The sequence below is a fragment of the Tinamus guttatus genome, unplaced genomic scaffold (genome assembly GCF_059628265.1).
Source record: "Tinamus guttatus ecotype Peru unplaced genomic scaffold, ASM5962826v1 Tinamus_guttatus_pri_ptg000629l, whole genome shotgun sequence".
Taxonomy (NCBI): domain Eukaryota; kingdom Metazoa; phylum Chordata; class Aves; order Tinamiformes; family Tinamidae; genus Tinamus; species Tinamus guttatus.
The window spans coordinates 527,120-543,232 of record NW_028289163.1 but is presented as its reverse complement, the minus strand read 5'-3'; the positions used below and the strand labels follow the sequence as shown (position 1 = coordinate 543,232).

The 16,113-nt window shown below is 57.0% G+C and overlaps 1 protein-coding gene across 7 annotated transcripts; it reads right to left on the bottom strand.

Annotated features, from left to right (window-relative positions):
* Positions 1–697: 697 nt before the first annotated feature.
* Positions 698–14,713, bottom strand: TPM3 (tropomyosin 3). 7 transcript variants are annotated; one of them, XM_088535533.1, is made up of 11 exons: positions 12,861–13,010; positions 11,565–11,698; positions 10,654–10,771; positions 10,351–10,421; positions 9,513–9,588; positions 8,407–8,469; positions 8,257–8,326; positions 6,461–6,539; positions 4,534–4,603; positions 1,765–1,887; positions 698–1,173 (listed from the first exon to the last, which is right to left on the bottom strand). In XM_088535533.1, the coding sequence occupies exons 1-10, from the start codon at positions 12,990–12,992 to the stop codon at positions 1,810–1,812; spliced, it is 891 nt and encodes a 296-aa protein (XP_088391659.1). In that variant the 5' UTR covers positions 12,993–13,010; the 3' UTR covers positions 698–1,173; positions 1,765–1,809. The 7 variants fall into 7 exon arrangements, with proteins under 7 accessions (XP_088391659.1, XP_088391658.1, XP_088391660.1 ...); XM_088535532.1 differs by lacking the exon at positions 9,513–9,588 and adding an exon at positions 8,954–9,029; XM_088535534.1 differs by lacking the exons at positions 1,765–1,887; positions 4,534–4,603; positions 6,461–6,539; positions 12,861–13,010 and adding exons at positions 14,393–14,518; positions 14,586–14,713.
* Between the last annotated feature and the right edge of the window lie 1,400 nt (positions 14,714–16,113).

Here is a 16,113-nt window from a genome sequence, read left to right as displayed (position 1 = left end):
TTTTTTTTTCTTTTTCCCTCCAGATTGGCCCCTAAAACTGCTCTGACCAAGCAGCATGCTTAAACCACAAGCTACACACAGCGAGCTTGGCACATCTCCACACTCACGCCTCATGACAACAACACACCAATGCACTGCAGGATGGCTTGTACCTCATTAAGACATTAATCACTTAAGAGCACACCTGGCTGGGAAGGAAGGCTTTGTTTTTTTCCCCCCCATCCTCAATCAGGGTACACAAAACATCTCAAAGAAAACACGACTTTTGTACTTAAGCTGTTAAATTGAATCCAGCAATGAGTGATCAAGCTTGGTACATCAGCACTTAGTGAAGGCAAATTCAACCCCTGGGTAGCAACAGGTTAGAGGGGCCATGGCTTTTCTAAAGCCACAGGGGAAAGAAAGGGGCCAATAGTGTGGGGAATGAAAAAGTAATGAAAAAGAAACACAACAACCACGTGAAAAATGAAAACATTCTGGTAATAGACTCAGCTTTTTTGTTTTTTAAAAGAAAAAAAAAAGGTCTCCTGCTTACATTGCTTCTCCACAACACAGCATTACCTTAAAGCTGAGAAACTGGGCTGTGCTTTTGGCAAACAGCTTCTGGAGAGGACATCAAGCACCAGCAGGGGATGAGGCAGCAACATTTCTCAACTGGCTTCCATTCCTAGCCAGGTTACTAGAAACTGTCACCCCCTCCTCCTTCCCCTGCCCATGCAGGGCATCCCAGAGCTACCAGAGTAACAGAAGGTTAATACCAAATTTTAAAGCTGAGAGCTTTAAAGTGTATGTAGCTCGTGAGCCTCAGTTATTTGGAATGTTTACAATGGTTGCTACAAAAAAAGGTAGTTACGAAATGTATACATCTCAAACATGCTCCCCCAACATTATTGCATTGTTTATTTCCCTTAATAATGCTGCTTCAAGCTCTGCCCAACCTGATGACCTCTAACCCTAAGGTGAAGTGGAAGATTAATGTTTGGTCAAGTTGGCAACCGAAGGTAAACCGTGGTCCCCAAGGGTTAGAGGGCAGCAGTGGCTGGGCTGGCCCTCACTGGCATGGCGTGACAGAGGCAGTGGCAGGGATCCATTACATTTCATTCAGGTCTAGCAGGGTCTGGTCCAGCATTCTTTGCGTGCAGAGATGCTCCTCTTTGGTGGATTTCAGTTTATCTGGTGGGAAGCAAGAGTTACAGTTACAAGTCAGCTTAAAACAGCCAGAAAGCCTTTGCCGAGAAAGCTTGCGCTAGCCCATTCCCAGCACACTGCCATAGCTAGGTTCTCCGTTTCTGGGTGCCCGGCTATTTGCAGCCAGAAGCTCCGGAGTTACCTGGCTCATCTGTAGCCCTTCTCTCGCGTTGGCGGTGCTCCCGAGTGGCAAGGTCACGATGTACCTTAAGCTAGTGCTCCAGGTAGTAGTTTGCATGCAGGTGCCTTGGACTGCAGCTAGCTTTGCCCAGGGCTCCCACACAGCAGGAAACAGTGGCCCCACAAGCCACCCAAAAGCAACTCAGAGATAAAATACATGGAGAAGGCACCTCCCAGGATTACAGCTGGCTGTGCCCCCATTTCCCCTAGCAGAGCACAGAGATGCCAAGCTGGTCACCAAGACCGTACTACCTAGCAGCAGGTAGCAGACAACCATGCCTCAAGGACAAGTAGGAGAGAGGCTTTTCTCAGTGAACAGCAGGCAGTGAGCAAGTAGGAGCAAGGGTGCTGCAACTCTGCCCAGGACTACAGGGAGCTTGCACAGTCAGTTCTCACATGTTCTTTAAGCCAGGAGGAGAGCTCAGACCAGCAACTAGCCCTCTAGGTAGGCTTTACTCCAAAGGACAGCCCACCCTTATCTCTGAAGAAATCCGCACGCTGGGACACTGGATAGACAAGCTGTGGAAAGATGTCCTTTAGGCACAGGCAGTTTCTCCAAGATGCTCCCCACCACCTCCCTCCTGAGGTCAGCGCTGAGGGTCTGACCAGCAACTGGCTCATGGTCCAGTAATGATGCACTAAGCACAGAGCAGAAAGCAGCCCTCCTAGGGCACTAGCGGCAGCAGCATTTAAAGACTCCCTGGAGGCACTCAGGAGACAGCTTTCCACCATGTATTTTGTGACTGGCTTTCCAGATTCCATCAGTTTTCCCATCTCACTCTGGGACTCTGCATCTGTGGTGGGGTCAGGTCCCAGAAACAGCCTCCTCCCTCAAACCTAGGTTAGAGCTCTACTGTATGAAGATGCTACAGGCTTGCAGTGCCTTACAGACCACACGGTCAGCAGTTTATTGTTAGAAGCCATCATTCCATGCAGCAGGAAATGCTACAGTCATTCAGCTAACAGTAAAGTCGTAGCGCTGGACAGGACAGGTTATCTAACAGACATCCGCCGAGCTCCTCCCCACCCCTCTCTGCTGGTGGGCACCGTTCTGGCTCCCTGAAGGAGCCGGGCAGGCCCCGCTGTACTAGCAAACATGACTGTTCAGAAAACAGCCACATCCTAGGGTTACTTCATCAAGAATAGAGGTTACCTTTTTATAAAAAGCTTTTAAATAAAGTACATTAGAGGATCGACTTCAACTGCCCCATTAAATAGCAGCAAATGCACAGAATTTGCAAGTCTGCCAGTCTTAAAAGTGATCAGATTTCACTGTGGTCCACAGCATTGGTGGTCGCAATAAGCTTGTTTAATGGCATTAGTGGGCCCCCTTCTCAGTCACACAGATCATGCAGCGTTAACTTCAGCTCGTTAGAGAGCAGACGATTTTTCTCAAGCTGGCTGTACAGGCGCTCTGCAGCAGCAACAGGAGGATTAGGGGAAAAAAAAGAGAGGAAAAGAGAGAGAGAGAGAAAGGGAAGGTTAGTAGAGTACCAAGATGAGCACATAAATAACCTGTCTCCATAACATGTGCCTCTGAGGATCAAGTCTAGGCTATTACATACATGAAGACAGGCAGAACAAAAGTTTGTCTTAATCCAAATCACTTTTCTGCTCAGGAAGATCACACTGGGAGCCAAGTGCAGGCAGAAATGCAAGTGCTGCCAAGGGCTTACGAAGGCAGAGGAAGAAGAAACGAATACTAGAGAAGGAACCTGTAGACTGGGCTAAACTGGACCCAGATAAGGAGAAAATAAGGATGTGCCTTAGGCTTGTGCAATGTTTTGCAGAAGGAGGTAGTCCAGATTTGACTGGGCCAGAACTACCTTTCAGAAAGCACAATTCCACACAGCAGTGGGACTGAAGGTGTAGTAGCAATAGTACAGGGAGCCAGAGAGCTCTAAGGACAGCAAGGCTGAGAACAGCAGCATCTTCTAGCCAACAACGTGACTTTGTGCCACATGAGGTTAGTTGTTACTAACTGGGAAGGAAGCTGGGGCATGGGAGACAGCCATCCCATGCTGGCCTATGCCTGCCATGCAGGTAGGCTACCACTGCCAGGCTCTCGCAACATCTCACCTCTGTGCTGTCTCTAAGCAGGTATGCTCAGCACCCTGATGTCACCCCAGGTGACCAGAGCCAGTCCTAGATCTCTAGGACAGCACAGGATGGGAATGAGGTGTGATGGATAGAGCTTGATGGTTGGGTGACTAAGCTGGTGCAGCAGCTGCTGGCCTTCACCCAAGTGCCCCACATTTGTGGACACAGACATGACGACTCACCCGCATGAGCAGACTGACTTGAGTAATTGGCATGACCCTTTCCAGACCTCAGGAATAGCTTCTTTGTAGGTTGGCCTTCTCCCTTCCCCACCCAACCTGCAGGGCAGCCTGAGGTCATGTTTGCACCTCCGGGGAGCTCCAGGACCTGTGCCTCCTGGTCACTTGATCTGTGTTTGCAGCACTCCTGAGTCAACAGCCCAGCTCCTGCTAACCAGCCCATACAAGCCTAGCAATCCAGTCAGACCAGAAGCCTTTCAAAGCCTCCCAGGGCACCAGTTGCCTCACCCACACATTCATCCACCACCTAGTGTGGATTCTATCAAGGCTAGCATCAGGAGGCCCTGCCAGAGCCCAGCCTTTGATAGCATCATTTGCAACACTGCTGTGCCAAAGCACAGCCACCTGCTCCACACTGCATGCAAGGTACTAATAAACCTGTGATTGACAAGACCTCCCACCAAGAAGGGAGGCCATTTCACAAGGGCAGCAAATGTGGTGCCACATCCATCCCAGGAGGGGCTGGCAACTGAATTGTTCCCCTTTGTATTTGTGACAAGCCCTGCTGCCCCCTCACACAGGAACTAGCCCCCCTTATTAAGCTGCAGGTTTAGCTAGATTCTTGCTCTTTGCAGATTCTTGCTTTTTGGTTACATGTCACAGAGCTACCTCCTACATCCCAGGAAAACCAGACCATCTGCAGAGCTTTCCAAATTATTACCCTTGGAATCCCCAGCAAGATAGCTCCCTGCTCAGACCTGCAGAAGTGTCTAGCAGAGACGAGACAGCCTGATACAGGAGTCAGAAAAGGCTGAGGTAGTTCAGTGTGCTTGGTCTGTGCTTACTGTTAGTGCCACTTGTGCATGAGAACCAAATGCAAACAAACCTGAGGATCAGGAAACCACAGAGGCTGTCCCATTTCACCAAAACTCGGCTCATGAAGGGCTCTTCGGGCCCTATGGCAGACAAATCAATCCAGGAAGGAAAAAAAAGTATTTGACAAGCCACCACGAGGCAGCACAAACACTTATGTCAGACTGTTCAGTGCTTATGGTACCAAAATAATCAGCAACAGATTCACATCAGCAGTGAAACATGTCCAGTGCTTGCAGGCTGCCACCAGCTGCAGTGCTTGGTGCAACGCTCCATGCCGTGCTCCCCAGAGCACCCTGCCCTCCGCAGCCCCCTGCCCAGGGAGCAGGAAGGGGGCCACGCTTGGATCCCCTGGCACCAGGACACGAGCCTCACAGAGGCTACTGCAGCACTCAGCCAGCCCTCTCCGACTAGAATCCACAAGAATTTGCGTGACCTTTATTAGCTTTTGCACCCTGCCAGTGATCTAGTGACTATCAAATGTGGTAACTTCCCCCTGCAAGGCAGCATGAGGCAACTGATGCCTGTGAATGCATCGGTCAAGTGGGAGCAGTGACTTCAGCCTGACTCAAGCAGACACAGCTTGAAGATTTTCTGCTACACAAGCATCCTAGGTGATCCTACAGAGCATGCTGTGCATTGAGCCACTGTTTGCAGAGCTGCAATTCACACGTGAGCCAAGACGACACCCGAAGGATAAAAAAAATTCAGTGCATTAATCAAGTTATGTATTCCATCCACAACAATGAAGATTACACTGATTTGAAGGCAACATTGAAACAGTTACTCTAAAGCAGCAAGTGGTCACTAGAAATCCATTTCTCAAAAGCACCAGCCGCTCCATTCATTTTATACAAGAGTTGTTTTTCTTAAAAAAGGTGACATCATGCTCAAGCAAGAGGCAAGAGAAATACAAAAGGAGCTTTATGGCTCCACACAAGATATGCAGATGAGAACACGACATCCTCCCAGGCTACACCCAGACACTGAAAGGGCAGCCCCTCAGAGCACAGCAGTGTCTGGCACATCGGGTCAAACAGAGAGCACTTTGTTGGGAAGCAAGTGCAGTGTAACTGGGGGGGGCCGCTATTGCTGTCAATTTCAGCGTCTTTACAGCACTCGTTCTCAGATGCCCTGCACACAGTAACTGGAAAAAGGTACTGGAAGTCAGAGTGAGATGACGAGAGCACGAATGCAGGGTGCAGATGCAGAACAAGCCATCAAGCAGAGAGGCAAATCCAAAGTGGAGTTTGGAATCAAAAGACTTATCTGTGTGAAACAGAAGGAGACACTAATTTTACGAGAGGCTTCAGAGTTTGTGCACGGCAAACTGTTCAGGGAGCCTTCAGATGCTAGTGTTAAGGCTCTTCCTCTAATACACAAGTACCTGGCCTTTCCTTGGTTAGTAGGAAGGTCTGTGCAGAGCAGCTGTTAGCAGAATCCACAGCAAATCTGAAAAAAGCTAAGTAGCCAAGTTGCAGAAACACACAAGTTCAGCTACTTCCACAGATCACTTCATGATCCACTCCACCTCAGGCTTATTAGGATGATTCCCGAGGAATCCACTTGAGCACTAACCACAGCCTCTTCCAAAAGGAATCCTGAGACCGTGGCGCACTGCTCTAGCAGGCAATGAAGCAGCATTACCTTAGGAAGCCTTTTCCAGTGCAACTGGGAAGTGCATTCCTTGGCATAGCTCAGCAAGTTCAGGTCAGAACTCTGAGGCCAGCGCAGCACTCAGGATTACACATGCAGATCACATTAGTTAGAATGCAGCATGCTCCAAGGAAGCCTCCACGGTCCTAGAGGCAGAGATCTGTAGAAGTAACCTAGACACAGCACCATTGATTCACTGGCTATGGAAATCACAGCAAACCAAGCAAGCTCTGGCGGTCTAGCCTGCTGAAGCGAGAGGCAAACACCACCCAGCTCATATTTACATGGAAGTCATGTCATTCAGGGCGTGGTCCAGTTCCTCACTAATTGCTTTGTACTTCAGTTTCTGGGCATAGAGCTCATCTAGAAGAGGTTTAGGAGGAGAACAAAAGGGAGACAATGAGGGAAGGCAGACTTCTCCCAACACCCTGGGGCAGGAAAAGCAGTACGGGACTCACTAACAGAAGAAAATGAAGTCAGATGCGGAGACTTCACAACTCTATTCATTCCTGGGCAGTGAGTGAAAGGGCTCTGACAGCTGGAGGACAGGCTGACCAGCAAGTGTCTTCCAGATTACGAGGCAGCTCTAAGGTGAGCAAAGCCAAGAGCTCAAACCACAGTAGCTTGTGAGAACAAGCTGCTCTGCTAGGTCAGCAGGAACCACTGACAGATGGAGCACCAGGGAAGGGCAACTCCACTTCTTAAGGAGACGATCTGATTGCTAAACCAAAGGCAGGCACAAATCAATTAAGTGCTTTGTTCTCACCTTCCGTTTCAGTACAAAACCTGTTTGGGAGAAGGCAGTTAAGTAATAGTCCTGGGCACCAGAGGGAATTCCCATTATGTGCCCACAGCAGCAGGCAGGATAAGCGGAGCAGACAGGCCACACCCGCGTTCTTCATAAGATAGTGGAGCACATCACTCACACCCAGTGGAGGAGGCAGGCTTGAAACTCAGCGCTCTCCGTCAGGACTGTGCAGAGCTGGCAGACTTTGCCCAACGCTGACTGCCTAGGCTATGGCACGGCTGTTTATGTTGTTAACTGTCTCACAGTGCCCAGAGAACTTTGTCAGTTGTCATAAACTAGGTCACTTCAGTAACAAGACTGCAGACTGGAGCCAACTCTCCCTATCAAGGGAAGCATGCATGGACTTGGAGTTTTGCAGTTCCCAATAAGGGCTTGCCCTGGATCATGAGTTGGCTGGGATCGCTGCTTGGCTGCGGTTCTGGAACAGTTCAGCTGACACCATTGCTATTTCTAGATAAAACTCCTGAGCAACTCCAGCTGGAACAACGCAGCTTTGAGTTTCCAAGATCCGGCACTGACAGATCACTAAGGCACATGCTGTGGTCAAGGCAGGGGGCCACTAAGATTTTTGGCTTGCCAGCACCAACACTTCATCCACCGCTGTCTATAGCGGACTCAGCCACAGCCCCAGATCTAAAACAGGTAACTGGAACCTTCTCTTCCCATCCTTTCCAGAGAAGCAGGATTCTGAAGTCAGGCATCACATGGTTTAAGTACCATGAAGTCAAAAACAGGAGAGCAGCCCAACCATGGCAAGAAGTGCATGGAGGGAGCTTCAGGTGATTTAGTCTTGAATCAGGACTGCGCTTGGGCTCCTTGAATCTTCTTGGGGCTAGCTCATGACTTAACTCCTGTCTGCAGCAGGCAGCCCCGTGCGTGCACTTCTGCACAAAGGCAGGTTGTTGAAGCCAGTTCCTGTTGAGTTCAGTTGGGTTTTCCTACCCCACTCCTTAACAGGAGTAATCCACTGAAATTCCTGAGGACATCACAGGCAGGATTCTACCATCCATGCTTTCTGTTACTGTGAGGCAGATATGGCAAGATGTTCAGGGCAAGAACTCTGCTTCCTGGCTGTGCTGCAGCCAGCCTCATTTTAAGAGCAAATACACTGGGCACAGTTCTTAAGCCCAGAGAGACTCCAACCTCACCTTGCAGGCTGAGTTTGACTGTGCTCCAAGAGCAGAGCTTCCACTTTCCAGACATGTGATAGACTGCCTTCCTCATCTCCCCACTCCTCACATGTTCTTTGGCTTCCCCATCCCCAGAATGTACCTTCCAGATCATCGATGGTCTTCTCCAGCTTGGCCACAGACCGTTCAGCAAACTCAGCACGAGTCTCTGCCTGCCAGACAGGAGCAAGTCAGTCAGTGCAACAGCCTCCACATGCAGCAAAGGAGCAGAAAATCTGATACGGTCACTTACCTCTTTGAGTTTATCAGTCAGGATCTTGATCTCTTCTTCATATTTATCCTCTTTTTGGGAGTACTGTGGAAGAGGAGAATGTCAAAGAGCAGCCCCAGTTATCTCCCACTCCAGAGATCTTGCAGCTACATGGGGAGCCAAACTCCTTGCTGTACATTACATGCCCCCAGGAACTTCCAACTGATAGTTATTCACACCCCTGCTCTGGGGCAAGAGAACTGGGTCAGGCAGCAAGTCCCAGACCACACACACAACAAAGTCGGGCACAGATAATATATGTAGCCCACATTCAAGCAGCATAAATATCTCGGGCCGCTCGCATCTGCCTCAAGGCAGGGAAGGGCAGTCATCATTCCCATGCTCCCAGCTTCTGGAATCCAACATTATGTCTGCGCTAGAATCCGTTAGTTCTCCTGGGAGCCACAGAGCTGAGAGAATAAGCACCACTCTCCACGCCTGCAGCATTTCCATCCCAGGGGGTGCTCCGCAGCCACACACTCCTCTAGCAAAAGAGAAAGGTTTCTGAGCCTTTGGAAAACAGCCCTACCTTCTCAGCCTGAGCCTCAAGAGACTTGAGATTGTTGGTGACATTCTTCAGCTCCTCCTCCAGCTCGGAACACTTACTGTGGATTTTTGTAAAGGGGGTGGGGGCGGGGAAGAAGAAGAATGGGAAGGAAAGACAGGAGAGATGAGAAGTGAATCCATGTGCAGGGAAGACCAGGGAGTTTTTTAGGAGACAATGGTCAGACTAGATGAGACCTTGCTTCAAAGGCACTTCTGCAGGAAGCAAGCTCCCTCCCAGCCTCCAAGTTCACACTTTAAGTAATCTACTGGCATAGGCACAAGGCACTGAACTGAGCAGCTGAGATGTGGACACAGATTTGTGCTGGAGTCTTCAAGTGGAAGTTGCAAGTTTAGTTTGCTGTAGGCGGGGATAGTTCTGACACATGGCTGAGCAGCTGCCATCCAGTCAGACAGTTATTTATGGTCAGAGAGGACAGAGCATACCAGGAGAGAGAAAGAAATGCAATTAGGCAGAGGAAGGAGTGTAAGACGAGGACCACAAGAGCTTTGGTTTAATGGTTTGAGAAGGGAAAGGTTAGTACCTTTTCTTCGGCAACAGACAGACACTTCAAGTTCTGGTCCATCACTCTGATCTGCTCCTGCAGCTCCCGGCAACGACTGTTAGTGACGGTCGCATGATGGGACAAGCCAGGTGGGACAAGGGGCAAAAAAGGACCACAAGTAACAAAGCAGAGCAAAAAAAAAAAAAAAAAAGGATGGGGGGAAAAAAGAAAAACCAAAAACATCACAGTCATGACATGCATGTCTGGGCAGGAAGCACAGCGCTATTACCGCATCCACGCTTTGTTAGACAAGGCCCAGACCAAGTCATTAAGGATCCATTAAGGCACCCGGACGATGCAGTCGGTGTCTCTGCTCCAAGCAGAGCAAGGTCAGCCTGCTGCTCAGCAGGGCACTGCAGAAGTCTCTAGCGGCTGCTGCACGTTTTTCCAAGAGGGTGGCCTCCGAGCAGCCTTTGCCAGTGCGCACACTGCTGCCCTCCCTGCTCGGGAGGCCTGGGCAGTTTTAGAACAAGCGCTGTGCTCGGGTGCCCCGCAGCAGTAGCCAAGGAGCTGGTGGGCGTACAAAGCGGTGCTGGTGACACTGCGTGGAGGAGGATCCTCCAGGCCCTCACGGCTTCGGAAGTCACTCCATGCAAAGAGGCTGAACATCTCAACAAGAAGGCAACTCGCACCAGCTCTGAGGCTCCACACTCTCAGGGGACTTAATCCTCCTCAGAGCAGATTGTTTCCAAGTTTCACCTGAAGATCTAAACCCACCCCATACTTCGGCCTTGTGTAACAAAGTTAGAAGTGCTCTGTTAGTGTTAGTGTCATGCAGAGGCAGACATGCAAGTCATACACAAGCAGATATACTCACGACTCCGCGAGCTCGGCCCTCTCTTCAGTACGCTCCAGGTCTCCCTCTATGATCACCAGTTTCCGAGCAACCTGAAAGACAGCCAGAGTTAACAGGAAGGCATTTTTGTCCTCACAGGCTGTGCAAGGCAGTAGAGGAAACGCTTGCTGGAGCGGCCAGAGCCTCTTGGCAAGAGGCAGCACTGGAGCAGCTCTGCTGCGAGCCAGGCTTCCCCCAGGTTTGCCGAGGAAAGTCCCGGCTACAGGAAGCGGAGCCGCCTCTCCTGGCGGAGGAGCGTCCAAGCGGAGCAGCCGAGATCCTCACCTCTTCATACTTCCTGTCCGCCTCTTCGGCGATGTGCTTGGCTTCCTTGAGCTGGATCTCCTGCAGTTCCATCTTCTCCTCATCCTTCAGGGCTCTGTTTTCAATGACTTTCATGCCTCTGCCCGAGAGAAAGAGCAGCGAGGGGAGATGCTTAAGCCAGCTGTGTGCAAGGCAGCAGGAGCGTAACACATTCCAGAGCACCACGGGGCTCCCATGGGAGCACTGCCGCTTCCCCATGCGCGGGGACCTCCGGGTGGAGGGCAGCACAACGAGACAGACACTGCCACGCTGCTGCAAGCGGGGCAAACGGGATTGTCTGAATAAACCCTCTCCAGGAGGATTTCTTCCAGAAGCTCCCCAATCAAGGGAAACAGGGAGCTGCTGAGAAGGACAAGCAGGGCCCTCTGGGGGCTCTGCACAGTTGAACTGAGCACTTTCCAGGCTGAGCTGGCAAGAGCCAAGTCTGTCATTATGGCACCATCAGCCGGGGCAGGCTGCTTGTGGAGGAAGCACATCCAGCAACTGGAAACGCTCTGCCGGGACCACTCCCCTCTGAATCACCCGGCCAGGTTAGCAGGGACCTCTGCCAGAGCAGAGGCTCCCGGCAGGAGCAGCAGGAAGAGCTTCCCCCTCTCCCAGCAGCCATTTTGTCCAAGCACTTCCCAGAGCCCCCGCGCTTCCCTGCTCAGCGCGGGGATCACGGCAGCCACAGCCCCTGCCTCTCTCCTCAGGTCTAAGAGCACTCCATGAGGGCACAGGGTTGTTTCAGAGGCTCCACATAAGCGGCTGCCAATCCTCACGTGCAGCCTTGAGGTGGCAATTACTTCCCACCCTCCGGAGAGGCCACAAGGCTCCTGGCACAGGGCCCGCGGTCACAAACACGCCTGGACGCGTCGCCGAGCCCCGCTCACCTTTCGCTTTCATCCGCGGCCTTCTCTGCTTCCTCCAGCTTCTGCAGAGCAGTGGCGAGCCGCTCCTGCGCCCGATCCAGCTCCTCCTCCACCAGCTGGATGCGGCGATTCAGAGAGGCCACTTCTGCCTCAGCCTGGAGGGAGCACACGAGAGCGGCTCAGCGCGCGGGGCCACCCGGGGTCAGCGGCGGCGCGCCGGAAACCAAGCCCAAGACGAGGCACTCGATCCGCTTCCTCGCGCGCCAAGAGGCTTCGCAGGGAGCTTGGCGACGCTGCCGCCGTGCCCCAGCTCCTCACACGGCGCCGTGAGCCGACTTGACGGCTTAACACGAGCTGGTGCAGGGCGATCGCAGCCTCCCGCCGCGGCTGCCGTAACCCTGCCGGGCCATCAATCACTGCCCTGTTTATCTGCCGCCCCAGAGCAACCCGGCAGCCTGAGATTTAGCACCCAGGCAGCTCGTCCGAGGGATTTGGACACACGGGTTGCTTGAAATAACTCTCAGCAGCAAAGATTAACAGCTCCAGGGCCATGGAGCCTGGGCAGACGGGGCCTTCCGCGGAGCTGCCCCAGAGCTGGATCAGCCGTTAGCGTCCGCACCCCCAAACCCAGCAACTCGAGCCACGGGCACATTCCAGGCTTCCTCCCTCCCCACAATTCCCAAAGAACAAGAGCCTGATCCAACCTCGAAACAAGGAAAGGAGGCTGCTCCCCAGCGACAGCCACATGGGGCCAGCCCCAAGCCCGCAGGCTCCGCAGTTGCCTTAAGGCGGCACCCAGACACAAAACCACAGGAACGAGCGAGGCCTCAGCCACAGCAGCAGGGACGGGGCCCCCGTGCACCCGCGGCCAGGGCACGGGGCAGCCTCGAGCCCCGGGGACACCGGAGCGGTTACGGAGCCGGGGCCATTCCCGGGAGACCGCGCGGGAGCCCCGGAGGTTTGTGAGAGCGGAACGGGCACCGCGGGCCGCGACGCGGGGACGAGGCGGCTCCCGAGGAGGAAGCTCGAGGCGAAACGAGGCGGCGCTGGACGGAACCGGGCGGCGGCTGCGGGGCCCAGGTGGCTCCACACCGGGAGCCCCGGGGGCCGCCCCGCGTCGCCCCTCCCGGGAAGCACCGGGCTGAACCCCCCCGGCCCGGCCACCGCGGGAGGCGCTCGCGAGGGCTCGCCACGGCAGCGGAACCGGGCGGAACCCGCCACACCGGGCGGCCAAGATGGCCGGTTCCTCCGGAGCGGGCAAGCCGGGGTGGGAGCCCCGGCCGCCGCTCCCCGCCGAGCCCCGGGCCCCCCCGCTACCTGCTCGCGGCTGCGGCGCTCGGCCTCCACGTCGCGCTGCAGGCGGTCCGCGCGCTCCTCGGCGTCGTCCGCCTGCTGCTGCAGCACCTGGATCTTGCGCTTCACCGCCTCGATCGTGGTGGCCCCCGCCATGGCTCCCGCTCCGCCGCCACCGCCCGGCCCCGCCCTGAAATACCGGAACCCGCCGCCCCCCCTTCGCCTCCGCCGCCGCCCGCCCCGCCGCCGGGAAGTGACGTCACTTCCGCCGCACGCCTTCCCCCCCCCCCGCTCGCCGCTCCCCGCGCGGCCCGCGGAGGCGCCCGGATGTGCCGCGCCCCGCCCGCTCTGCGTCGCCATGGCAACGGGGGGGGGCTCTGCCCCACCGGGACCCGGTTCTGCCTCACGGGCTCCGGCCTCTGCCCCGTAGGGACCCGGTTCTGCCCCATGGGGGCCCGGTTCTGCCCTACGGTGTCCGGCCTCTGCCCCATGTCTGCATCGGACACGGCTCTGCCCCACGGGGACGCGGCTCTGCCACATGGGATCCAAGCTGTGCCCCATGGGGACCCGGTTCTGCCCTACAGTGTCTGTCCTCTGCACCATGGGACACGGCTCTGCCCCACGGGGACGCGGCTCTGCCACTTGGGATCCACGCTGTGCCCCATGGGAACCCGGTTCTGCTCCACGAGGACCTGGTTCTGCCCCACGGGGACCCAGTCCTGCCCCACGGGGTCCAGCCGCTGCCCCACGGGGACCCGGTCCTGCCACACGGGGACCTGGATGTGGCACTGTCCCTTGGGGGGGGCATAGTCCTGCCCCACGAGGGACACGGCACTGCCCCACAGGGGACCTGGCACTGCCCCACAAGGTACCAGGACCCAGGATTGCTCCACTGGGGACACGGCGCTATTCCCAGGGAGTGTAACCTGCCTCGCGCAGGAGCAGGGCTGCCCCTGGGGGCTGCGACACAGCACTGCCCCACAGAGCATATGGCACTGCCCCACTTGCAGCAGGGACTGCCCCATGGGGACGTGGCAGTGCCCCATGGGGGACAGGGACCCGGCACTGCCGCACAGAGGACTGGGCATTGCCCCATGGGGGACCAGAGTGCCCCAAGAGGAGTCAGGACACGGCGCTGCTCCCCTGAGGACACGGCACTGCCCCACGGAGCCCGGGGCCACCCTGGGCAGGACCTGGACCTGGCCCAGCTCTGCCCCATGTGCCCCTGCCCTCCTGTCCTGTCACATCGTGTCACACCCTGTCCAGTCGCAGCCCGTTCTGTCCAGTCCTGCCACATCCCGTCCTGTCCCATGCTGTCCCGTCCCATCCATCCATGTCCCACCCCATCCCAGGCCTTGCAGGCCCTTATATGGGCAGGCGTCGCAGCGGGGCAGCATTCCCGGCCTCGGGGGCGCGCGGCATTCCGGGCGTTCCCGGCCCCGCTCCGGCGGCCCTGCGCTGCTCCCGCGGCAGCCCGGAGCCTGCCGAGGCGCGAGGAGGCCGAGCCGGGCGGCACGTGCCCCGCTGCGTCGCCGCGGCGGCTCCCCCGTACGTACGTCGGCCGCCTTCTTCTCCGCCAGCTCCAGCTTCTCCTGCGCGTCCTTGAGCGCCTCCGAGTACTTGTCCAGCTCGTCCTCCGTCCCCTTGAGCTTCTTCTGCATGGCGGCCAGCTCGTCCTCGAGCTGCGGCGCAGCCGTGAGCGCCGGGGGCCGCGCGGAGCCGCCCGCCCCCCGGCAGCCCCGCTCCCACCTGCTTGCTCCGCTCCTCCGCCTGCTTCTGCTCGGCCTCCGCCTGCTCGGCCCGGTCCAGCGCGTTCTCCTTGTCCAGCTTCAGCATCTGCATCTTCTTCTTGATGGCCTCCATGGTGGCGGCGGGCGCGGGGCTGCCGCTGGGCTGCCCGCGGGCCCCTTATATCCGCGCCGTGCCGCCCGATGCGGGGGGGGCTTTTTGCCTTTCTTGGGCCGAGCCGCTTCCCAGCGTTCCCAAAATGTCTCGCCTCGGCACCTATTGTCCGGGTGCCTTATTTGGGCCCCGCCAGACAGCTGGGGGGTTATAAAAAGCAGCGGCCGGGCGGCGAGCCGGGGGGTCCCGCATTGTCCTAAGGGCCCCCCACCCCTCTGCTTTTTCCCGGGACACTGCAGCACCTGGACGCCTGGGCCCCCTCCTCGGCGCCCTGCAGGGCTCTGCTTGGCCGGGATGAAGCCCCCCGGACCCCCCAGGACGGTGCCAGCGGAGCCCCCCGGCGCGGCCCGGCCTCCACCCGTGCCCGGGGGCGGCAGAGCAGGACAGGGGCTATTTTCGGAGCAGGGGCTTAGCGGCAGCCCCCGGCTCCGCGCGGGGAGCGCCGGGAATGGCGCATGCGGCCGCGTGCCGAGGCCTCGGCAGGGCTGGTGCCGGGCGCGTGCCGCGGAGCCGCGGGATTAGCGGCTTCCTCGGGCCCTCCCCAAGGCGCCGCCGGGGCTGGCGGCCGGCCAGGCCGGAGCCGCCTCGGGATCTTCCCGCTCGCCGAGGGGCGGGAAGGAGCCGGGCGCTCCGGGTGCTGCAAATAGCAGCGGCCGCGCGTGTCCCAGGCGGGACAGGTGGCGGCAGTGACCCCGGAGCCGGGGCCGCGGCGGGACGGGGCTCCCGGCGGGCGCTGCGCAGCCCGGCGCTGTACGAATATGTTTGATATTTAGTTGGGTTCGCAGTAAAACAACCTAATATCAAACATATCAGACAGAGGCGGGCGGAGGCGGCACGTCGCGGCTCCCTGCAAGAGAAAAAGAGCCGGCGACGGCGAGGCCGGGGCCGCCCAGTGTCCTCAGCGCCGCGGCCGGTCGCGGCGTCGCCCCGAGCACCTCGTCCTGGGCGTCCGGGCGCTCTTCCCTGTCCCGCTCCGGATGCTCCGCGGCGGCTCTGGCTGGGGCGCCGCGGGAGCCGCCACTTATAAGGGTGCGTGGCCGCAGCCGGCGGCGGGGGGGACGCGGCCAGGAGCGCCCGGGCCCCCTGCACGTGGTCCTGTTCCCATTAATTACCACCCATCACCGGCCCCGCGCCCTTGGCGCCGCGCTCGGCCAGTCGATGCGGGTCGATGGCCCCGCGCCGGTCATTAGCGGGGGCCGTCGATAGCGGGGCCGTGGGGCCCGCGCTGACCCTGCCCAAGGACGAGCTGTGGGGCCAGAGCCGCGTCCCCCCGATGCCACCGCACGGCCCGGGGCAGCGGGAGCCCCGGTGGGGGCGGCGCGGGCTCACGTGGCCGCGGGGCCGGGGCCACACGCGGCCGGGCCCTGACGTGATG